A 20,479-nucleotide genomic window follows, 5' to 3' on the forward strand; every position below is an offset into this window, starting at 1 on the left:
GGTGGTCCTTGCAGGTGGACGGTGCTCTGGTCCCCCAAGTGGGGGCTGTGGGGGGTTTGCTTGGCTGGGAATGTAAACAAAGCCACCGGCTGGGCTTGCTGGGGAGGCTGCCAGACTCTGTTCCTTGGACTTGCCTTCCCTCCTGTGGGGAGGTGGTGGAGCGAGCAGATTTCCTGGAAAACAACCCCTTTTCCTGGAGCGTGTCCAGCGGAGCCCCTTAGTCTTGATCTGGAAAGCATTTAATGAGCCCAGATAAGGCCTGGGCGGCCCAGACTTTTCCTTTTGTTCTCTCTGTTGCAAACCTCCAGTCTGGGGAGGGGGCCTTGACCTCACAAGGGAAAGGCCTTCCTGCGCCGTGAGCAGGACAGTGAGCTCCTGGGCTGCTCCCCCGGTGGCCGTGGCCGTGGCCGTGGCCTGGCTCCATCTCAGACCATGGTGTTGGAGTCCTGCGTTCCATTTACCTATGGCAGCTGCCCTCCCAGCGGGCCCCAGCCCGAGCCTGTTGGCAGGAATAAGCACTGCGGTAACTGTGGAAAGGCCACAGGTCCAGGAGTCCTGAGTCCTCCCCGGGCGACAAGCCCCTGCACCTCCAGGAGGCTCCCGTCCCCTCGTCTGTGACATGGGCTGAAGCACATTTCTTGCCCCCTCTGCGGCGTTAGGACGTGGATCCTTGGAGGCAGCAAAGGACCAAAGTGCACGCGGAAGCGTTTCATAAACCATGAAACCACACAGGTGTGAGGGGCTCTTATTTCATCTTTATTTTGCAAATGAGTTTTGGGGGGAAGAAAGCAGACACGCACGTGCTTAAGTTCTCCTGGACAGAAATGGTGAGGGGTGCCGTCCGCGTTAGAGCCCCGGGAGGGAGGTGCTCTCGCCGCCCATGATATTTCCTGGAGCCTGACTTCTTTTCTTCTCGCCTTATTTCTGTGGGGGCTGCATTATCAAGACAGAATTAACATCTCTTGTCCACACGGTATTTGTTCGTTTGTTTTCTCTTGGTTGAACTGCGTGAAATAAAAAGTTTTTTAAGCTGGCAACTTCTGTTACATGTGGTCGCACTTTTGGGGGTGCTAATTAAAGACCTTTTAAACTGTGCAGGAGCTTTCCTGCCTTGGCAGGTGTAGCGCAGAGACTACAGTGGCATCTGCCTTTGAGACTCAAGTTACACTCCTCATCCGGCACAGCGGTAGTTTGTAGATTTGCTTGGTTGTGGATGTACCCTAGGATACCCCTTACTGTTCATTGCTCACAAAAGCTCTGACACCAGCTTGTGTTTTCAGTCACGGACATCTTTTCCCCGGGAATGGAGAGCAGTTAAACTCTGGCAGTTGCACAACCCAGTTGCATACGTTTTGCTGGGCTCTTGGGCTGCACCGTTTGCAAAGATACGAGGTGTTCGGCGCCCCTCGCTGGACCGAGGTCGTGTGTGTCTGACGTTTTGCCCTTGTTTATCACGCAGGTCCTGGGCGTAAGTCACCATGGCACAGCAAGCAGCCGATAAGTATCTCTATGTGGATAAAAACTTCATCAATAACCCGCTGGCCCAGGCCGACTGGGCAGCCAAGAAGCTGGTGTGGGTGCCCTCCGACAAGAGTGGCTTTGAGCCCGCCAGCCTCAAGGAGGAGGTGGGCGAGGAGGCCATCGTGGAGCTGGTGGAAAACGGGAAGAAGGTGAAGGTGAACAAGGATGACATCCAGAAGATGAACCCGCCCAAGTTCTCCAAGGTGGAGGACATGGCCGAGCTCACGTGCCTCAACGAAGCCTCAGTGCTGCACAATCTCAAGGAGCGTTACTACTCAGGGCTAATCTACGTGAGTTCAGGGCGGGGCCTGGGGTGGGTTGGAGGCGGGGAGTTTGGGGCCAGGCAGCTCAAAGAAAGCCAAGGTGACATCCTCCGGCTTTGTTACTCGAGCATCCTAAAGGAACGTTCTCGCAGTGTTATGTCACCTTTTCTCTGCATAGCCCAACATGCAACAGGAAGCCTGTTTTAGATCACACGTAGGGAGAACATCATGACGTGTGTTGGGGGGGCGCCCGCCCACGGGCCCTGGTGCTCAGTCTTGGTGGGGACAGGAAGGATAGTTCCTTCTAGAGCAGGGGACTGCCATGCCCTGGTTTCCTGCCTTGCTCCTTCCTCCTGCACCCCCTGGTCCCCTTCCCCCCTCCCATTTGCCCAGTTTCTTTGGAACCTCTCCCATCTTGTTCTTTTAGAGGCTGTGGGTGTGGCTTAGTTCCCTGGGACATGTGCTTTGAGTGGAGATGAGCACTTGAACCTTTAGTCCGTGCAGCTTGGTGGTGCCCCTGCCATGCCAGGCTTAGCGTCCAGAGAACAGCATGTGTAAAGGGTCTGGGGCGTGCAGAGAAGGCGCAGTCCCTTCCCTTTCTTCTGGCTTTTCAGGACTGCCTGTGCAGAGAGACAGCTCATCACCATAGCGTTTTTCCCTCTCCCGTGTAGTGGGCTGCAAGATCGTACAGTCTTAGGGTCACCAAAGCTCTTTCTCATTTCTAATATCTTCTGCTCACTTTCCAAGCTGTTTCCTTCTAGTTTTGTCCCAGGTAGGGAAAAAGTATCTGGCTCTTATTATTCCTAAAGTAGCTCTTTGTCTAGGTGTGTTGTTATGTTTACCTTGGCCTTCGTGGTCTCAGAGCTAAATAAAACGGTTCTCAAAAGATGTGTTTGAATTGGAGGAAGAAAACAACTTGAGATTCTTACACCCCTCTCATTTCATAGATGGGAAGACCGAGCCTCAGACCCAGGGGTTGGCTCGTGATCACATATGCAGTGATCACAAGGAGGCGCGGGGCTCATTCTGGTCCAGGGATGACGAGTGGCCCCCAAAGAGTCGGCCGTTTTATCTCTATCCAGTATCAGGTGACTTCATGTGTTTCCACAGGGCACTTGCCCTGACGTCCTGAACTGGTCCCTCTGAGTGCCCTGTTGCGTGCCAGAGCCCTCTGTGAGGCCACAGACCACCTTGGATTGCCCAGAAGCCCTGAGCGCGGCAGCCGCGTGCCGGGGCTGCGCTACCTTGCTCATGGCTAAGTTGGTCCATGATCGTGAGGTTCTTGTTTCCTGCCATGGGGCACCACCCTTTGGGAATGGGCCTGGTTAGTCGGGACCTACCAGAAAGGAGAGACACAGAATGGTCCTCTTGGAAAAGTCCTTTGTCGGCCAGCCTAGCCCAACCTGTTAACACGGGGAGAACCGAGGCCCAGAGAGGACAAGAGCCCAGGGCGGGGTCATCCAGCCTGAGACTGGAGCTCGGGTTTCTTGACCCTCAGCCCCGCTTTCTCTTCCTTGGTGAGAATATTGTATGGACAGAATTAAAAGCCCCTGTCTCTAGGGATGCTAACAGCTGAAATTCAGCATTGGCGACTTGCAGAAAAACAAGGGGCCTTTAAGGAAGCATCATTTGTCTGTTGGGGCAGACGAGGCCTATCGCCTGGGAGTGGGATGCCCCCTAGGCAGGCTCCATAGAGATCGTGCCTACTCTGCTGTGCCCCTGAGCTGACATGGGCTCTGCTCGGTGAAGGGCGATGAAGGCCACGGCAGTTGGGGTCTCCAGGACCTGGCTCAGATCCCTTCCCGACCGCACGCTGTGGCTTCGAGGAGCCTCACTTCCTCGCAGGCGAGGACTCGCGAGACATGTGTGACCCAGCTCATGGCAGGGTCCAGACTGCGCAGCTGCTGCCGTTTGCTCTAAGTGAAGGTCACTGTTGCGCTGTGCGGCCTTGACTGGTGTCTCTGTTCAGCCCGAGTCCTGCTTAGGGATTTGCTGAGTGTGTTGTGTGGGGGGGCCCCGCGCTCACCTGCATCAGCTGGTGGCAGACGGTCTTCTCTCCCACAAAGGGAAATGTTAGTGAAGCGGGTTCAGGGACGGCTGCTTCACTCTTCCTCTGTTAGGGTTTCCCTCTGGAGGCAGGCAGGACTCTGGTTGGGGGCATTCGCTCCTGTTTCTGCCGCCTCCCGTGTGCCTCAGACCAGCCTCTCCCTAAGCAGCATCCCCAGAAGAGAAGTTGGTTGTCTCTGCCATCGCCTTAACGGGGACCCCAGCAGGTGCAGAGCTGTGGGGGGAGCAGAGCCGCTGGGCAGGGGGTGCCGCCTCATTCACAGTCAGCCCCCCTGCACACGACGTTCCACACTGCGACCAGGGAGCCTTCGTGCAGAGTATTCTCCTGGCGTTGTGGGCGGCGTGGCTAATCCTGCGCGCAGCTGCTCTGTCTGTTTCCTTGGGGGGGGGGGGAGGCCCGGGACAGGGGGTGGCTGGGCACAAAGAGCCTCTGTGGCCCGTGAATGGAGCAGCTCCCTGGCGTGGCCGTGTGGGAGCAAAGCCACTTGCTCGGAGTCCGCGCCTCCGCGAGCATCGAGAGGGAGGCTCGCCGTCAGATCTCCTTCCTCCCACCTGAGCTGCCGGGCTCACGGCTGCTGGCTTGATGGGATTCGCCCAGAAGTCTCCAAAGCCCTCTGGAGAGAGGCGTCCATGGGACCTTCTGCCTGCCCAGCTGTCAGAAAACCTTGTCCCGGGAACCCCAGTCCCCTTTTGCTGTCACGACCAGCTGTTTGCAAACATCTGGCTCCGAGGCACGCCCTAAAAGTGTGGCCATGCGTCCTTGGCTTTCATTGGGCCGAGTTCCTAGAGTGTGGGTTTTCTCAACCCCCAGGAACAGAGCCCGATTATTTCTGAGCTCCTGGATGATCTCATTGCTCCCCAGCCTTGTATCTCCTCCCTGCCCGACCGTCCCATGGAGGAAAAACCAGAAGTGCCCCGACTTCCTCTTGTCTTCCTGTGATACCCGCACCGCAGGTGGCCAACACCACGTGTGGCCTTCTCTGCTTCAGAGCTTTCCTGGTTCCTTGTGAAAGAGTCGTTGGAGGGAAAACAAATGACCGATTATCCCAGGAAGAAAGAAAATCGAGGGCCCCAAGTCCCCGCCTCCCTACAGAAGAGGCAGCCAGAGGCCCTTGGTCGTTTCCAAACTTGGCTGCCATTCTCCACAGGCCACTGTAGGTTACTGGGTCCCTCTGGAGCCCTGCTTTTATTTTTATTTTATTTGAGAGAGAGAGAGAGAGAGAGCAAGCGAGCATGTGCATGAGTGGGAGAGGAGCAGAGGCAGAGAGACTGAGAATCTTAAGCAGACTCCATGCTCAGCAGGAACCCGATGCGGGGCTGGATCGATCCCACGACCCTGGGATCATGACCTGAGCCGAAATTCAAGAGTCGGACGCCCAACCGACTGAGCCACACAGGCTCCCCCGGAGTTCTGCTTTTAGCCTTTAACTTCTGTTTGGAAAGTCCACATGCCACAGCCCTTGGCCACAGCTGGGAAGGGCTTTGTCCTCCCGACTGGTTCCTGTGTGGAGCCTGTCTTGGGGTTTGGCCACAGGCCATCTTCCCTTTAGGCAGGAGCGGACAGGGCGGGCCTGGAAGGGGCCGGGTGGACACATAGCCCAGTGCCTCGTAGGTGTTGGCTGCTGTTGGATCGAGGGGCACAGCCATGGACGGTGAGGGTGGAGGCTACTTGTCATGAGAAAAACAAAAAGATAGGAGTTCAGAGAGCTGGCCTCTGACCAGGGAGGTCTGGCCAGGGGAAGGGGAGACCGAGGGGTGCTCCCAGCTTTGCCATCAGCTGCCTTGGGGCTTTCGGCTGTCACTCAGCAGAGTCAGGGCTACAGGTGTGTGTGTATCACGGCTTCGCATGGCTGCCGCTGGGCCTGCGGTGCGTTGTCCTCGGAAGAGGGGCCTTGGGCTGCGGCCCCCCCCATCTGAGCACCTGTCACCTGGGTGGTCTTAGGAGGCATGCCCAGCTCGTTCAGAGTCATCTTTTTTTTTTTTTTCCCCCTTTTTTTGGCTGGGGAGAAGGATCTTGGAAGACAAAGGAGCAGGTTATTAGAAAAAGAATTAGTAGTCACAAGTTCACGCGAATTTACCTTGAGCTGCTGAAGACAGATCTGTCTGGACAGTTGCCACCGGACCCTGCTTTCCTGAAATGCTCGGAGCTCTCTGAGGCCGTGCTGGGTGCCGCGCCAGTCCTGATCAGTGCTCCGTGAGGCATGCGGTCTGCCTGTCCCCATTTTACAGATGGAGAAATGGAGGGAGAGAGCAGCTAAGAAACTTGCCCTTGCTGGGATTGGAACTCGGGACATTTGACTCTGGGGTCAGGCTGTAATCCCATCAAGTCAAACTTGGAGTGTTGGGTGTTTTTTTGGGTGCTTCACATTAAGGGTATTGGCTAATTGGGCTTCCCCTTCAGAGGAAACTCGAGTCTTGGGAGAAGGCTCACAATGGCCATGAAAATGGTCTTTTAAGTTTTTGAGGGATTTTCTTTCTTTCTTTTTTTAATGTTTGTTTATTTTTGAGAGAGAGAGCATAAGCAGGGGAGGGGCAGAGAAAGAGGGAGACAGAGTATGAATGAGTGAGGGGCAGAGAGAGGGAGACACTGAATCCGAAACAGGTTCCAGGCTCTTGAGCTGGCAGCACAGAGCCCGACGTGGGGCTCGAACCCGCGAACTGCGAGATCAAGACCTGAGCCGAAGTCGGCCGCTTCGCCGACTGAGCGGCCTAGGTGCCCCTGGTTTTTGAGGGATTGAATGTCCATACAGGATTCGAGTGCCAGAGCGGTCAGCGATACACTTGCCCACAAGTCTGGTCAGGTTTTTCCCGACGCTGGAAAAGTTGAGGCTTGCGTGTCCCTCTGGGAGCCCTTCAGGGAGGAGTACTCTGTTTATGCACAGTCTGCCTGCGGCAGCCCAGTCCTTCTGTGTCTGTGCATCTCGTGATGGCAGGCACGGCTCTTGTTGTCCTTGGGTCTGAGTTTTGTCACTGGACTCATACCGTCTGCGCAGCTTGCCATGGCGCTTGCCCGAGGCACCCGCCTGCTGGCGCACAGATCTGGCCGTGGTCACGCCATGGGGGCAGGACCCTCGCTGAGTGAGCGGAGATGGCGCTGGTGCGTGCGCCTGCGGTGGGCCTGCCAGAGTGGGGCACGGAGAGCACAGGCGGCTCGGGGCGCTCTCGTGCAGCCCGAGTCTGGGCCTTCGGTGGCAGATAGCTTTGTCCCCCAGTTTGCAACCCCTTGAGAATCAAGACTGCCTGACCCATTCCTATTTGCCGCTCTTCTCTCCAGACCTACTCAGGCCTCTTCTGTGTGGTCATCAATCCTTATAAGAACCTGCCCATCTACTCCGAGGAGATCGTGGAAATGTACAAGGGCAAGAAGAGGCACGAGATGCCCCCCCACATCTACGCCATCACAGACACCGCCTACAGGAGTATGATGCAAGGTGAGTGCCGTGACCTTGCCCGTGGCTGAGTCTTTACCTGCACCTGCACTTGGGAACACCTTTGCAGGTGCTCATCCAGGGTCACGGCCACAGGGCAGTAGGGGCTGGATCAGCACTGCTGGCAGTGGTGATGGCGCAGTGCATCATGGGGGTCTCTGAGCCAGTGTGTGAGAGCCAACGCCGATGGCTGCCAAAGGGCACGACCGTATGCCGAGAGAACGTTCTCAAAGCTTTAAAAAACAAGAGTTCCCAATTACTGCAATTTCTCCTTCTTCTCAACTCTCTGTGCCAGTCTCCTCACTGACAGGTCCCTTCTACTCCTTTTCCTCGTTTTTCACGTCTTTTCCCTTATTCCTTCCTCACAATCTGAAACGCGCTAGAGTTTTTCTCTTGTTTCCTTTTTTTTGGTTTTTTAATTTATTTATTTTGAGAGACAGAGTGAGCAGCAGAGGGGCAGAGAGAGGAAGAGAGAGAAAGTCCCCAGCGGGCTCTGTGCTGAAAGCACGGAGCCAGATGCGGGGCTCGAACTCACAAACTGAGATGAGGACCTGAGCCAAAACCAAGAGTCAGACGCTTAACCAACCGAGCCACCCAGGCGGCCCTTAAGTTTTTCTTATCTTTAAGAAACAGACACTAAATCTCTCCTGGATTCTGCACCCCCTGGCTTGCGTCCACTCTCTGTGTCCTCACACTGGAGCTTTACGGAGGAAGTACCCCACCCCGCTGGCCCCACCACTTCTCCAGACTGTCCGACAAAGAGTACCCTCTCTGTGTTGCCACATCCACGGCCCTCGCGGGTTCTCGTCTTACCTAACCTCTCCCCGGCGTTGGACAATCTTGATGCCCGTTTTGACAGCCCTTCCTTCCTGCGTAGCCCTCTCTCTGCTTCTCCTGGTGCCTGGCCGCCCCTCCGCGCATCGGTGCTCCTCAGGGTCTCCCCGCTCGCTAGGCTGTTCCTCTGGATGTCCGACCCATCCGATGGAGTGGCTTGACCGGCACATTCCGGGGGAGCACCGCGAGTGCTGGCCCTGGGCTCCTGGCAGCCATTTCTCCGTCTACCCGGCCACCCAGGCCCAGCTTTCCCTCTGCTCTCCCCTCTCTCTCTCTTCCTCCTTTTCTCTAGTCCGTCAGCACTCTCTATAGGTTTTATCTCTTCGTATTTCTGACCCCCTTTCCCCTCTTTCGTCCCTTGGCCCTGACCTCAGTTAACGGCCTCTGTGGGGTTTTCCCTGTGCTGCTGCTGTGACCTTGTGACCTCTTAACTTTCACTCTTAATAGAGCCCTCCCCCACTCTGCTATTGCCAAAGGCTCATCTTTCTAGAATGCAAATCTGATCAAACCCCCTGCTTCGAAATCTTGAAAAATCCCAAAAAGGCTCTTCCGTGGCCCCAGAGGTAACTGTCCACCCCCCGGCAGCATCAGTGCCCTTTGTCACTGGCTTCCCACCTGCCTCTGACTTTCCTGCTACGTGGCCCCCCCTCCCTTTCCTACCAGGCCGCCCGGCCCATGCCAGCTGCTTATAGGGCCTGGCAGTGCCCTATTCCTTTTCCCTTGGGAAAGACCAGACTGAAGCATTCCTGCCCCCCGGGGAGGGTGTCTAGATGGACTAGATGCGGTGGTACCTCATTGGACTTCGGTGCTTACATACTTTGTTTTCCCTCCTGGACACACACACAGCCCGTGTGGCCTTTATAACCTGGAGCTCAGCCAGAGGCTTGGTGTATAGTGGCATCTCGTGTCATTCTGAGTCCCAGTCCAATTTCTAGGTGGGGCTGTGCTCCCATACCTCACACTGATTGTGCTTTTCCAAATCCGCACGCACGTGCATGCTTTTTTTTCTTTACACTTTGTGACGAAGCCGGGGAGTGGTGATAGAGAACCTCATATTAGTAGTTTTATCGGTGGCAGTGCGGTTTGAAGTGGCAGCGTTGGGTCTGTGTTGTATTGTGTGCATAGCGTTGTGGGGAAGGCCTTTCCTTGCCGAGCCTGATGAAGTATGCAGCATGTACAAGCTTGACCCAGCCTTTGGCTTATGTTTATGCCTATGAAAACTTCTTGAGGAAGCCAGCCCATTCGTTTTAAAGTAGGATGTCTTGTTTTAAAGTGCTAACTAAAGCAGTCTGGTGGGAGAACATTCTGTGAGATTCCAGAAGAGCCTGAGTCTGTATCTCTAGAGGCTATGAGTCAGTGCCCTCCTCGCTGTCTTAACTGGCTGGGTGCAAGTTCACCCCGGGGTCTCCCTGAGCCTTGCGCTGTGGAAGCAGGGCACGTTCCCACACCTGGATCCTGGATTTGAGCGGTTTTCTAGCACGCAGGCTTCCTTCACTGTCAGGCAAGCCGTTACGGCAAGGGCAATGTCATGATGGGGGCCGTGGTGCCCACAGGCGGGAGTCCTTAGAACTGGACTCGCAGCCTTTCTTCCGACAGCTCGTGTGATTCCTTCCTAAAGAGGTTTGTCCAGTTTTTATCCAACAACAACAAAATTTGGGAAGCAAAAGTCAGCTCCGTAGGTTGGAGATAACTGACAAAAAGACCTTGAGGGTGTTATGCTGAGTGAAATAAGTCAGGCAGAGAAGGACAGATATCATATGTTTGCACGTATAGGAGGATTAGGAGGAACTTAACAGAGGACCAAGGGGGAGAAGAAGGGAGGAAATGGTGGGGGAAAGGGAGAGAGGCAAACCATGAGAGACTCTTGAATGCTGACAAAAACTGAGAACTGATGGATGTAGGGGGGAGGGGGGAGGGGGGATGGGCATGGAGGAGGGCACTTGTGGGGATGAGCACTGGGTGTTATGTGGAAACTAATTTGACAATAAACTATTTGTAAAAAAANGAGGGGGGATGGGCATGGAGGAGGGCACTTGTGGGGATGAGCACTGGGTGTTATGTGGAAACTAATTTGACAATAAACTATTTGTAAAAAAAGAAAGAAAGGGATGTTCAGAAGGCTGGAGCCTTCCTTCATGGTGACCGGGAAGTCTTGGCCGTAACGGAATGGCCTTGATAGAGGAAGCAGGGGGCTCCCCAAATGAGGAGAGTGAGTGGGTGGGCGTTTCATCCTTTGGAGATGAGGGATGCCAATCCACTGCGGGCCTGGGAAGCTGGGGGCCTCGGTGCTTCTTTTTAACCATCTGTGAGAGTTCAGGGTCCACGTAATTTCTAACCTTCCATCTGAGAGGTTTCCCCTCACCTTCTGGGTGACGCTGGACTAGCCCTCAGCCCCTGTGGTGACTGATGAAGACATTTCCGAGTCCCTTCTCATTGGGCACAGCCGACCTGCAAACCAGTTAGCCACGGGTCTCTTGTTCTTGGAGCAGAAAGTTAATTAACAGGAGTTAACTATGGACAGTGGTACCTGGGGGTCAGCGGGCTCTGAGGAGCTGAGCTCCTTGGCACTGGCTTTGGGGGGAAGACAGGGTTGTTCTCTGCTACTCACCTCTTAAAAGGCACAGCCAGACAGTTCCTCTTCTGCTTTTTCTCTAAACAGGAACTAGACACAGGTTTCCTCCCTGAGCTGCCTGTGGCTTATGACCTGCTAGCATTTGTTCTGCCAAATGCGGTAGTTGGTGGCTTTGTCCGGGGACTTCTATGAGATGGGCTCTTTGCCTGTTCCTGGGACCTCCCTGTGTTTCATCTCTTAAATGCCCTGGTTTGCCTGAGTCCTAACGTCAGCCTCCTGTCCTGCAGTTAGTATTAGTGGTGTCCATTTTCACTTTCAAGAGCAGCCCAGTTTGGATGATCAGTTCTACGGTCCCTCCACCTGTTCATCAGTGAGCCAGGGTTTCCCAAACTTGGCAACTCTTGCCTTTGGGGCCGGGTAATCCTCTCTTGGGGGCAGGGGGCTTGTCCTGTGCATCGTGAGTGTCTCGCAGCAGCCTGGCCCCTCCCCACTAAACGCCAGCAGCACCCTCCCTCTCCATTGTGACAGCCAGAGATGTCCCCAGACTTTGCTACTAAATGTTCCCCAGGGGACAGCACTGCCCACGCTTGAGAACCACCGGACTGAGTTTGGGTTGACTGAGTGTCACCTTCCGTGGGTCAGCGGTGCCCCGGCTTGCCAGGGATCCAAGACTCCATGCCGAGGACGGCTGGGATAGATTAGTGCCGTCTGCCCCAGGCACGGACGGGGCGCGGCAGCACTCGGCACCTTGAATTAGTCCTTGGAGAGAGGAGGTAGAAAGGGCCAGAACACCAAGAGGTCTAGTACATTCCGCTGCGCAGGAGGCTGGCGGCCCAGGTGGAGGACAGGACGGGTCCGTCTGCAGACATCTGGGGCTGTGGCTGTAGCAGGACAAGCTGCCGCCTCGTCGGCCGCGCGGCTGCAGCAGGTGCCCTGGGAGCTCGGGGCCTGCGGTGGGCGGGGAGGGCCCGGGGAGGCGGGCAGGTGTGCGTCTGCGGGCGGTCATCGCGCAGCCCAGACGTGCCCGGCTGTTCTTGTTCGTGTCAATCCTCGACACTGGCTTTAATTCAAGTTGCGGTGACTTGGCTGGTTCACCCTCCCCAACCCTGGCTTCTTTTCTGTTTGGTCAATTTGTGGCCGTGAATGGGTTCTTCCTGCCACAGAGATTCTGCCGAGGCCTGTTGGACCAGAGTGCAAGCCCCTTTCTGGGCAGAGGATGGGGCTGTGGGCCTGAGGGCGTGTCCCGGGGCAGGAGCAACACACGCTGTGTTCAAGGTGTGCTGGGGCTGAGAAGTGGCACTTCTGTCCCCGTGGACCCAGCCTTCCAGGCTCTCCTTCTGGGGGTCAGGCTGTGTGCATCTTCTTAACTGACCGGTTAAAGAATCTGACTTGAGCTCATGTCTCTCCCCAGCGAAAGCAGAAAATGTCTTCTGTGCCAATTAGGTAGAATGCCAGGTCCGGTTCGATTTCGGTGACCTCATGGTATTTTAACGAGCTCCCAGCATGTCTGGGGGAAGTGGCAGCAGGGGTTTGCTTTCATTCTAGGGAGAAGCTAATCTGAGAACTATTTACCCTTTGCTCTGGGCTAATCCCACCTCCTCGGCTCAGCGGAAGCTGCCCGGAGAAGCGGCTGGTCACCCAGCAGCCGCCCAGAGTGTCCAGCGTGTGTCGGAGCGGCCTCAGCGGCGGACTGACCTCTGGGGTGAGGGGCGGGTGGTTCTAGTGGTGTCTTCGCATCTGAAGGTGGTCCCTCCGATTCGCGAATGGAGGGATAGGCCCAGAAATGAACGGTAACTGCCCGTCCAGTCAGCCCCGGAAACGGGGGTCTCCTGATTCCCGTCCCCCAGGGGCACCATTGCCCCTCGCTTTCCGGCTGGTGTTTGGAGCACTTCCGAGTGTCTGGCTGGCTGGAGCCCCCCACTCCCGTCTCCACACTGTCGCAGCCAGTTGCTCCTGTTGAGCTCCCTGCTTCCCAAGGCCTTTCTGAGGGAAAACAGCGCCGAGTGGGGGAAGCACTGGGGGAGTGATTCGCGGGGCAGGGAAACCGGACTGGGAACGCACGCGCCAGGACGGGCGGCTGAAGCAGCCATGGATGGGATGACCCCACTTAAGCAGGAAGGTGCCAGCCAGCTCACCACACAGAGGCCCCGGTATCCACAGGGAGGTCTGGGGCCAGGCCCTGAGTGCCCACGTTCCTGGCCCTGCCCGCGGGGACGTGCCCCCTGCCCACACACATAGGGTTTCTGTGCACCAGACTTGGTCCTGGCTGGAGGAGGTCCTGAGAGGCAGGGGAGTGAACTTGAGGAGGAGGGAGAGAGCCTGGCACAGGGCAGGGAGCCTCACCTAGCCTTAGACCGGCGGGGCTAATGGGAGCGGCTTTGACGCAGGACACGGTCCCCATAGTGGGTCGCCCACGCCAGTTTGCTGCGCTGCTATAAGCCTCGCTTTTGGTGGAACTTGCCTTGTGTGCCAGAGGTTGTGGTGTGGAGAAAAGCAGCGGGGTTTGCACCCAGCTTGGGTTCCTGACTGACTGGGGACCGCTTTCCCTGAGCCTTCCTGCCCTTGTCGGCCCCTTGGCTTAACAGAAGCATACCGGGCGGGGGGGGGGGGTGTTCTTGCAGGGACCAGACAAAGGGCCTGGCCTGTAGTTGTGCCCTTTTGAAGGTAGGAATAGGAGTCTGGAAATGCACTTCTTGACGGCACCGTCCCTTGTCCCTGCCCTCGGTGCACTGCGTTCTTTCCCTCCACGCGCCCACTCGCTTAACGAATGCGATCTCCAAATGCTTCCTCCAGGCAGGCTTGTTAATCTCCTCCGAGAGCAGCTCGGGAAAGTTCAGGCTCTGGTAGCAGCGCGTGCAGGAAGTGACTTGTCAAAGCCACCTTCCCCGCAGCGGCCGCACAGCACACAGGCGTGCGCCGGCAGACGTGGTCGCCACCGTACCCCGTCTCGTCCACGGCCCCGAGTGGGCAGCAGGAGGCCCGTGGGTCGACGTGGCTTCCATGGGGCTTCAGGAAAACGTCATGCGCTCGGAGGTGGCTCTCTCCCACGGCGCTGAAAGGGATCCTCTGTTGATGTATGGTGGGGACCCGGGGTGGGGGGGGTCGCTGTGACAAGCGGTCCTGGGCCCACCCGAGCCTGGACGGGGAGGCGCTTTCCTACAGCTCGTCCCAGGAAGCTGCTGGGTCAGGTCCCCCTAGAAGGAAAGCCCAGTCCTCGGAATGAGGCTGCTTAATTATATATAATGTGGTCATGCCTGTTGGTCTCATTTCTGTAAAACATTCTTTCTAGAAGAGGAATCTGTGGGTCATGGATCCTTTTCAAGGATTCAGCTCTCTTGAGACTTACTTTTTTGTTAGTTTTTTTCATCCAACCCAATAGGCCCTCCGGGCATTGCTCTGGGCCACCTGCCGTGTGAGACCAGAAGGAAGTGCCCTCCGGGAACCTGAAATTTGGAGGGTGGTCAGAGATGTGGCTTCAGACACTGTCACTACCCCACTCTATCCCGCAGACACCCGGAAGGCACCTGCAATGTCTGTAATGGCTGAGCTTGTGCTTTTAACCTCCCCAGACGTACCCCTCCCTGCTGCCTGTGAATGCTGCTTACCGGCCGCTTTTCCTGTTCCCTCCAGTCCAGGCTCTGAGACTCCAGCAGAGCCGTCTTCCATTCGGTCAGGACCGATCGTCGGTGTGCTCAGGGGAAAGGGCTGCTTTCCTTCCCCTGCCCGATTTCAGGAAAGAAGCTATCAGATGAGAACAAGACAACTTCTCTAAAAGTAAAGAGGAGTAAGAGAGCTTGAAAGTGTGCAGGTGTGAGAGTCCGGATTCTCTAAGTGGCTTCTGTCAAATGCCTTTGGTCTTGGCCAAGGCCATTGGCCCCGCGTCCACCTTTGCAACAAACTCCAAGGACCCTTGGTGCGCTTGTGGCCAACAGTCGGTGCCAGCTGGGGCTGAGGCCGTCATGTGGGCCAGGCTTGGTGACTCGCTGAGGATCTGGCCCCACCCTGAGCTGGTCCACACACAGGATAGGGCCAAGGTCTAAGCTGAAGGCCAAGGACACAGGCCGTGCCCCAAGGAGCAAATTCTGGCCTAAGAGTTAACAACACGTCTTTCATTTCGTTCGGTTGCCCCTTCTCGAGGTGACCGGGGCCGCTGGCCTCTTCAGGAGGCACCTCTGCATGCTATAACCGCTGGCCTCCCAGCATACGCACTCCTGCTGTCCTCCACCAGGCCTGACGTCCCTCATCACGGGGACATTTCTTTTTTTTTTTTTAATGTTTTATTTATTTCTAGGAGAGAGATAGAGACAGCATGAGCAGGGGAGGGTCAGAGAGAGAGGGAGTCACAGACTGAAACAGGCTCCAGGCCCTGAGCTGGCAGTCAGCACAGAGCCCGACGCGGGGCTCAAACCCACGAACCGCGAGATCATGACCCAAGCGAAAGTCGGACGCTTAACCGACTAAGCCACCCAGGCGCCCCTCACGGGGACATTTCTAAAAGCCAGGCCTGTTGTGGAGCCCGGTGTGTCCTGGAGCTCTGTCTGGTGGTGTCCCTCTTGTTCCTGGTATCCGTTGTCCTTCCCTCCCTGACAGTGGAGCTGTGAACTGGGGCTCCTGTGGGCCTAGCCCGGTCCCCCGGCCTGTCTCTCCTTTGCCCCGAGGGGAATGCTGTTTAAGAGCGAGGCAGGCTGACCTCTCTGAACATCCCGGTGGCATTTGCTTGCGAGCTGTCCGCACTCACGTGTGACTTTAGAATTTCCCTCCACCCCGACAAACGTGCCAGCGCTGTCTGGGCCGCAGCCCCACCCTGGCAGCCTGGCGCAGGGACACGGCGTCCCAGCAGTGGTGTCTGGCCGGCCTTGCCCGTGCCCCGGAGTTACCTGCCTGAGCAGCTGGGTGCCTTTGGGCCGAAAGAGGCCTTGTTTGGGGCCTGGCCTGCCCTCTCCCATAATGAAAGTTAAGTGCAGTCCCTGGGGCTTCCTTCTGATTACTGAGGGTGCCTGGTGGGGGAGGCACCCGTTCTGGGCCTGGGCCTCCTCGGCAGGGTTCAGACGCGGTCTCACCTGGGGCAGCGTGTGGGTGGAGACACTGGGCCACATCCAGCTGCCTTCTGGCCGGGTTGCTGCTGACCCAGCATCTCCCTGGTCTGGAGAGACCATTGCTGGTGACCACGCTGTGCGCTGGGAGGGGGTCCCCCGGCTGTGGCAGCCTAGCTGGTGGGCTCTTGGAGGCTCCGTGACACGTGGGACCTGACGCTCGGCATCAGTCTGCGGCCTGCGCCGACCCCGAGCATCACTCTGTTTTTCTCACCTCTCTGCTTGCCTCCCAAACACCTGTAACCCAAGCTCGTGAGGGGCTGGCCTTGGAGAAAGTGCTGGATGAGTTTGGCCCCTGAAAGCCTTCCTGGGAGAGTGGGCGGCTCCTTCCCCGCGGCACTGGGGCAGGTCTGCTGGAGGCCAAGCACCTGCCCTGTAGGAAGCGTCCAGGTGGCAGAACTGGACACCCCAAGGCCCGGCTTTTTGGTCCAGCTTGCGTGACTTTGACACTGTAGTAGAGTTTCTTGGGATTCCGTGCCCTGACCTCTAGACAGATGTGTTTGAACCATATGCTCCCCAGGGCCTTCCCAGCCCCCAGGTTCTGAGCTTGGACGTTTCACACCTGGTGAAAGGCCGTGCACCGTGGCCCCTGAGGGCCCGACACTCACGGGGTCTTGTGATAACGGACGCTGGAGTCCCGGCCTTTGCGCCGGGTGGCCTGAGTCTTCCTGTCCCAGGTGGCACTCAGCAGGGTTCACGTGGGGAGCCACCCTGGGCTCCGTGCGCCGTTTCTGTGATGGGCGCGTGCCGTGGTAGGGGAGCGTTTATGCCTGCTGGTCACGGGTCACCTCATGCGAGTGCTGTTCTCCCTTTTTCTTGGCCCATCGCCATTGCTCAAGAAGCCTGAAGACGGGTCCCCAGGGCAGGGCGCTCCCAGGTGTGCCCCCTGGAGCAGCTGCCCCGGAACCCCGGGAGCCCTTCGCTCCATGAGCGTTTGATGAGTCAGTCCCGGCAGCGGCTGGTGGTGAACCCGGCCCTTTCTCTTCCTTCTGTACTTCCTGTCGGGGCTGATGTCACCGCTCTGCAAGTCTTTTTGGCCTTTTATGGACAAGAATCGCAGTTCCTCTCACTGAGGAAGTGAGCGATCCAGCCCCCTAGCAGAAGTCTATACCTGGGGTGAAATACCTGTGGTCAGGCTTCCCCTCACTCCACCTGAGCGGGCTGGCGGGAAACACCTGTCTGGGAGCTCGAGGTCTGTATCAGCTCTGAAAGGCCTCGGGCATTTTGGGTTTAAAATAAAATTGGTAGATGGAATGGCGCCACCACTGAACATGTTACTTAGAACCTTTTTTGTTGTGGTTCTGTGGAGGGTGCACAGTGGAGGTGCAAAGGGCCTGGGGTCATTAAGGACAACGTTTCCAGGTGCCTGTGCTGTGTACCACGTGCTTCAGACACCCTCGTCATTCAGTCCTTAGAGCAGCGCTGCTGGTGAGGCCGTGGCCTCCGACTCCAAGAGGTGCAGGGGCCAGGCATCTCCAGAGAGAGTGCAGAGTGGAAATCAGATAGTCAGGGCTCCAGGCACACGGAGAGTAGTTGTCTAAGTGTGCTCCGAGGAACCCTGTCTCCACCACCTAGGCAGCTCTGGTATCTAGCTCCTGTTCTTCAAGTTGGAAATTCAAGATTTTATCTGATGGAAAGTCCACTATAGAGTTTTTTGGAGCTCAACGGCCCCCAAGTTAGGGGCTGGGCAGAAGAAGGTCAGGGTCCACACTCAGGCTAATGCCTTCATCCCAGCGGGGAATCTGTTTCTCAGAACTCGGTTGTCTGATGGGTGCACTCCCCTCGTTCTGGGCCATGGGGTTCCTGTCTGTCTGTCTGCTTCCTGGTGTAGCAGAAGGAAAGGCAGTTTTCAATAAGCCTTCAGTCCCCATAGGCCCAAATAAGGACTTCAGTCAAAACAGAGCAGCCTGGAGCGCCTGGGTGACTCCATTGGTTGAGCGTCCGACTTCGGCTCAGGTCATGATCTCATGGTTCGTGAGTTCGAGCCCCGCGTCGGGCTCTGTGCTGACAGCTCGGAGCCTGGAGCCTGCTTCAGATTCTGTGTCTCCCTCTCTCTCTCTCTGCCCTTTCCCTGTTTGTGCTCTGTCTGTCTCTCTGTCTCTCTCTCTCTCTCTCTCTCAAAAATAAATACACACACACACACACACACACACGCACGCACGCACACAAAACCCAGAGCATCCTGAATTCTGGAGAGTCGGTGTGCCGCAAGGTTACCACGTGGGGCAGGTCTTACAGAGTAGAGTGGGTGTTGAGGAGGGTCCCCGCTGGAATGTACCGGGGGTCTGGCAGAGTAAACTGAGTCAGGCGACGAGCTTCCTGGTTGCTGAGAATTCTAACTGTCCCAGTCCCTGGGAGAGCTTCTGAGCTGAGGAACACGTCCAGAAGCAGTATGGGAAGAGACACATGCAAACCTGGGTCTGTTCCTCAACCATGGCCTCCACCTGTGAGACCGCAAGATAACACACCCAAAGACACTGTAAGAACTGAAAAGATCTTTCCAGACTTACGGGGCCACAGCGTCCTTCACTGCAGGCCGGTGGGTTTGAGGCACGAACAGATGGGGACAATAGCTGAGGAGACGAGGGAGCCCTCCATTAGTATTTCTCTGCAAAAGCATTTGCCCAAAAGAATATTCCGGCAAAGTGAATTAAGGCTTCTTTATAAAATGAGAGCATTGGAGTGTTTCCTTTTAGGCTGTGTGGACACTGATGCTTCAGGGATCGGGGGTGAAGGGTCAGGAGAGGAGGGACTGGAGATGGCGAAGTGCACGGAGGTCGCGCCGTGTGGGGGTTTAGCATTGGGAACTGAAGCGTGTGTGGGCCTGTGTGTGCGCGCTCACACACGCAGCTGTGCACGCCGCCATGTGTGCGTCCGTATTTGTGTTCGTGCACACCCACGCCCATACCGGTATGTCCACATGTGTGTGCCCACATGCCCGCGTGCACATGTGTCCACGCAGCCCATCCACATCTGCGTGTGTGGCTGTGGGTCTGCACACGTGTGTGTTTGTGGCCTCTGCTTCCTGTTGTTCAGTGGCTCAGCATCTGACTCCTCCTCACACAATTAGAGGAATTCCAGCCATCCCCGGGACGGGGCCTGGGCAGCCCTGGGAAAACGGTTCCTTCTGGAAGGGCCGGGAATGTTTCCTTTTATGGTAGCGTCGGCCGCTGCCGCCTTATGACTTGCCAGCACGCACAGGTACATTCTTGCCCAGCTTGCGGAGCAGTGACTAGACGAGTCCGTGGCCGGGCCCATCCCCCGGGAGGTGCAGCGTGGGGGGTGGGGGGGTGGGGGGGCGCCCGGGCCTGGGATCCCAGCCACGTACACTGTCCTTTGGGGGCGGGTGCTGGAAACTGCCCCGTCTTCCCCAGCCCTTAGCCCCTGCTCCCCCCTGCCCCGTGTCTGTCTTTCGGAGCCCCTGCCCCCTGGGCCCTTGCTGCATGCTCTAGAAGGCCCTCGTTTTGTGGGAAAGTTGGGGCAAGGGGGCATGGGGTCAAGGTTGCTGACTGCGGCCCGCTCTGAGAAGTTAGTTGCCCAGGGGTGAGCGGGCCATGGGGTTGTGTGGGTGAAGGTGCCCGGCGAGTTCCCTCGCACCCCCACACTTGATATTTCTCGGGGCTGGAGGGAGGGCTGCGCAGGAGGACAGGGGCTGTGAGGCTTAGTTTTGCCTCTTTTTGTCTGGATGTCCTGTCTCCCTCCCGGGTGACCCCAGACACGGGTGGGGGATGGTCATCAACACATGCTCACTGAGCGCGGGCCTGTTGGGGGCTCTCCTCGCGAAGACGCAGGCGACCTAGCTGAGCCGTGTCCGTTGGTGTTGAGCAGCTGAATCCGTCTCCCGGGGCCATGAACATGGGGAGCCATGAGTCAGCCTCCCATCATCCCTTCCTGCAGGGCCCCTGGCTGGGCAGTGGCAGCCAGTGAGCGTGTCCCTTCCGGGTCACCGGCGTTGGCTTCTGTGCTGCACCCCTAGTGCTGATGGTGTCCGGTCCTCCGCTGTCACTCCTCGGCTAGTGCTCCTCTGTTACTCCTCAGCTAGTCCGCTGTTACTCCTCAGTTAGTGCTCCTCTGTTACTCCTCCGTTAGTGCTCCGCTATAACTGCTTGGCTAGTCCTCCGCTGTTACTCCTCGGCTAGTGCTCCTCTGTTACTCCTCAGCTAGTCCTCTGTTACTCCTCAGTTAGTGCTCCTCTGTTACTCCTCAGCTAGTGCTCCGCTATTACTCCTCAGCTAGTGCTCCTCTGTTACTCCTCCGTTAGTGCTCTGCTATAACTGCTTGGCTAGTCCTCCGCTGTTACTCCTCAGCTAGTCCTCCACTGTTACTCCTCAGATAGTGCTCCACTATTACTCCTCAGTTAATGCTCCACTATTACTCCTCCGTTAGTGCTCCGCTATAACTGCTTGGCTAATACTCCTCTGTTACTCCTCACCTAGTGCTCCTCTGTTACTCCTCAGCTAGTCCTCCTCTGTTACTCCTCAGTTCGTGCTCCTCTATTACTGCTCGACTAGAAGTCCTCTCTTATTTCTCAACTAGTATTTCTCTATTACTCCTCAGTTAGTACTCCTTTATAACTGCTTGACTAGTACTCCTCTGTTATTCCTCAACCTAGTACTCATCTATTATTCCTTAGCTACTGCTCCTCTATTACTGTTTGATTAGTAGTCCTCTTATTCCTCGACCTAGGACTCCTCTGTTACT

At 56.7% G+C, this 20,479-nt stretch overlaps 1 protein-coding gene across 1 annotated transcript in view; it reads left to right on the forward strand.

Annotated features, from left to right (window-relative positions):
• MYH9 (myosin heavy chain 9) overlaps positions 1-20,479 on the forward strand; it is a 92,504-nt gene that overhangs the window by 30,146 nt on the left and 41,879 nt on the right. The window contains exons 2-3 of the mRNA XM_039246115.1: positions 1,460-1,811; positions 7,126-7,282. Of these exons, the coding sequence (XP_039102046.1) occupies positions 1,479-1,811; positions 7,126-7,282 (490 nt within the window). The 5' untranslated portion in view covers positions 1,460-1,478. The remainder of the gene's footprint in view (positions 1-1,459; positions 1,812-7,125; positions 7,283-20,479) is intronic.

The sequence above is a fragment of the Hyaena hyaena genome, unplaced genomic scaffold (genome assembly GCF_003009895.1).
Source record: "Hyaena hyaena isolate Hyena2069 unplaced genomic scaffold, ASM300989v1 scaffold_280, whole genome shotgun sequence".
Classification (NCBI taxonomy): Eukaryota; Metazoa; Chordata; class Mammalia; order Carnivora; family Hyaenidae; genus Hyaena; species Hyaena hyaena.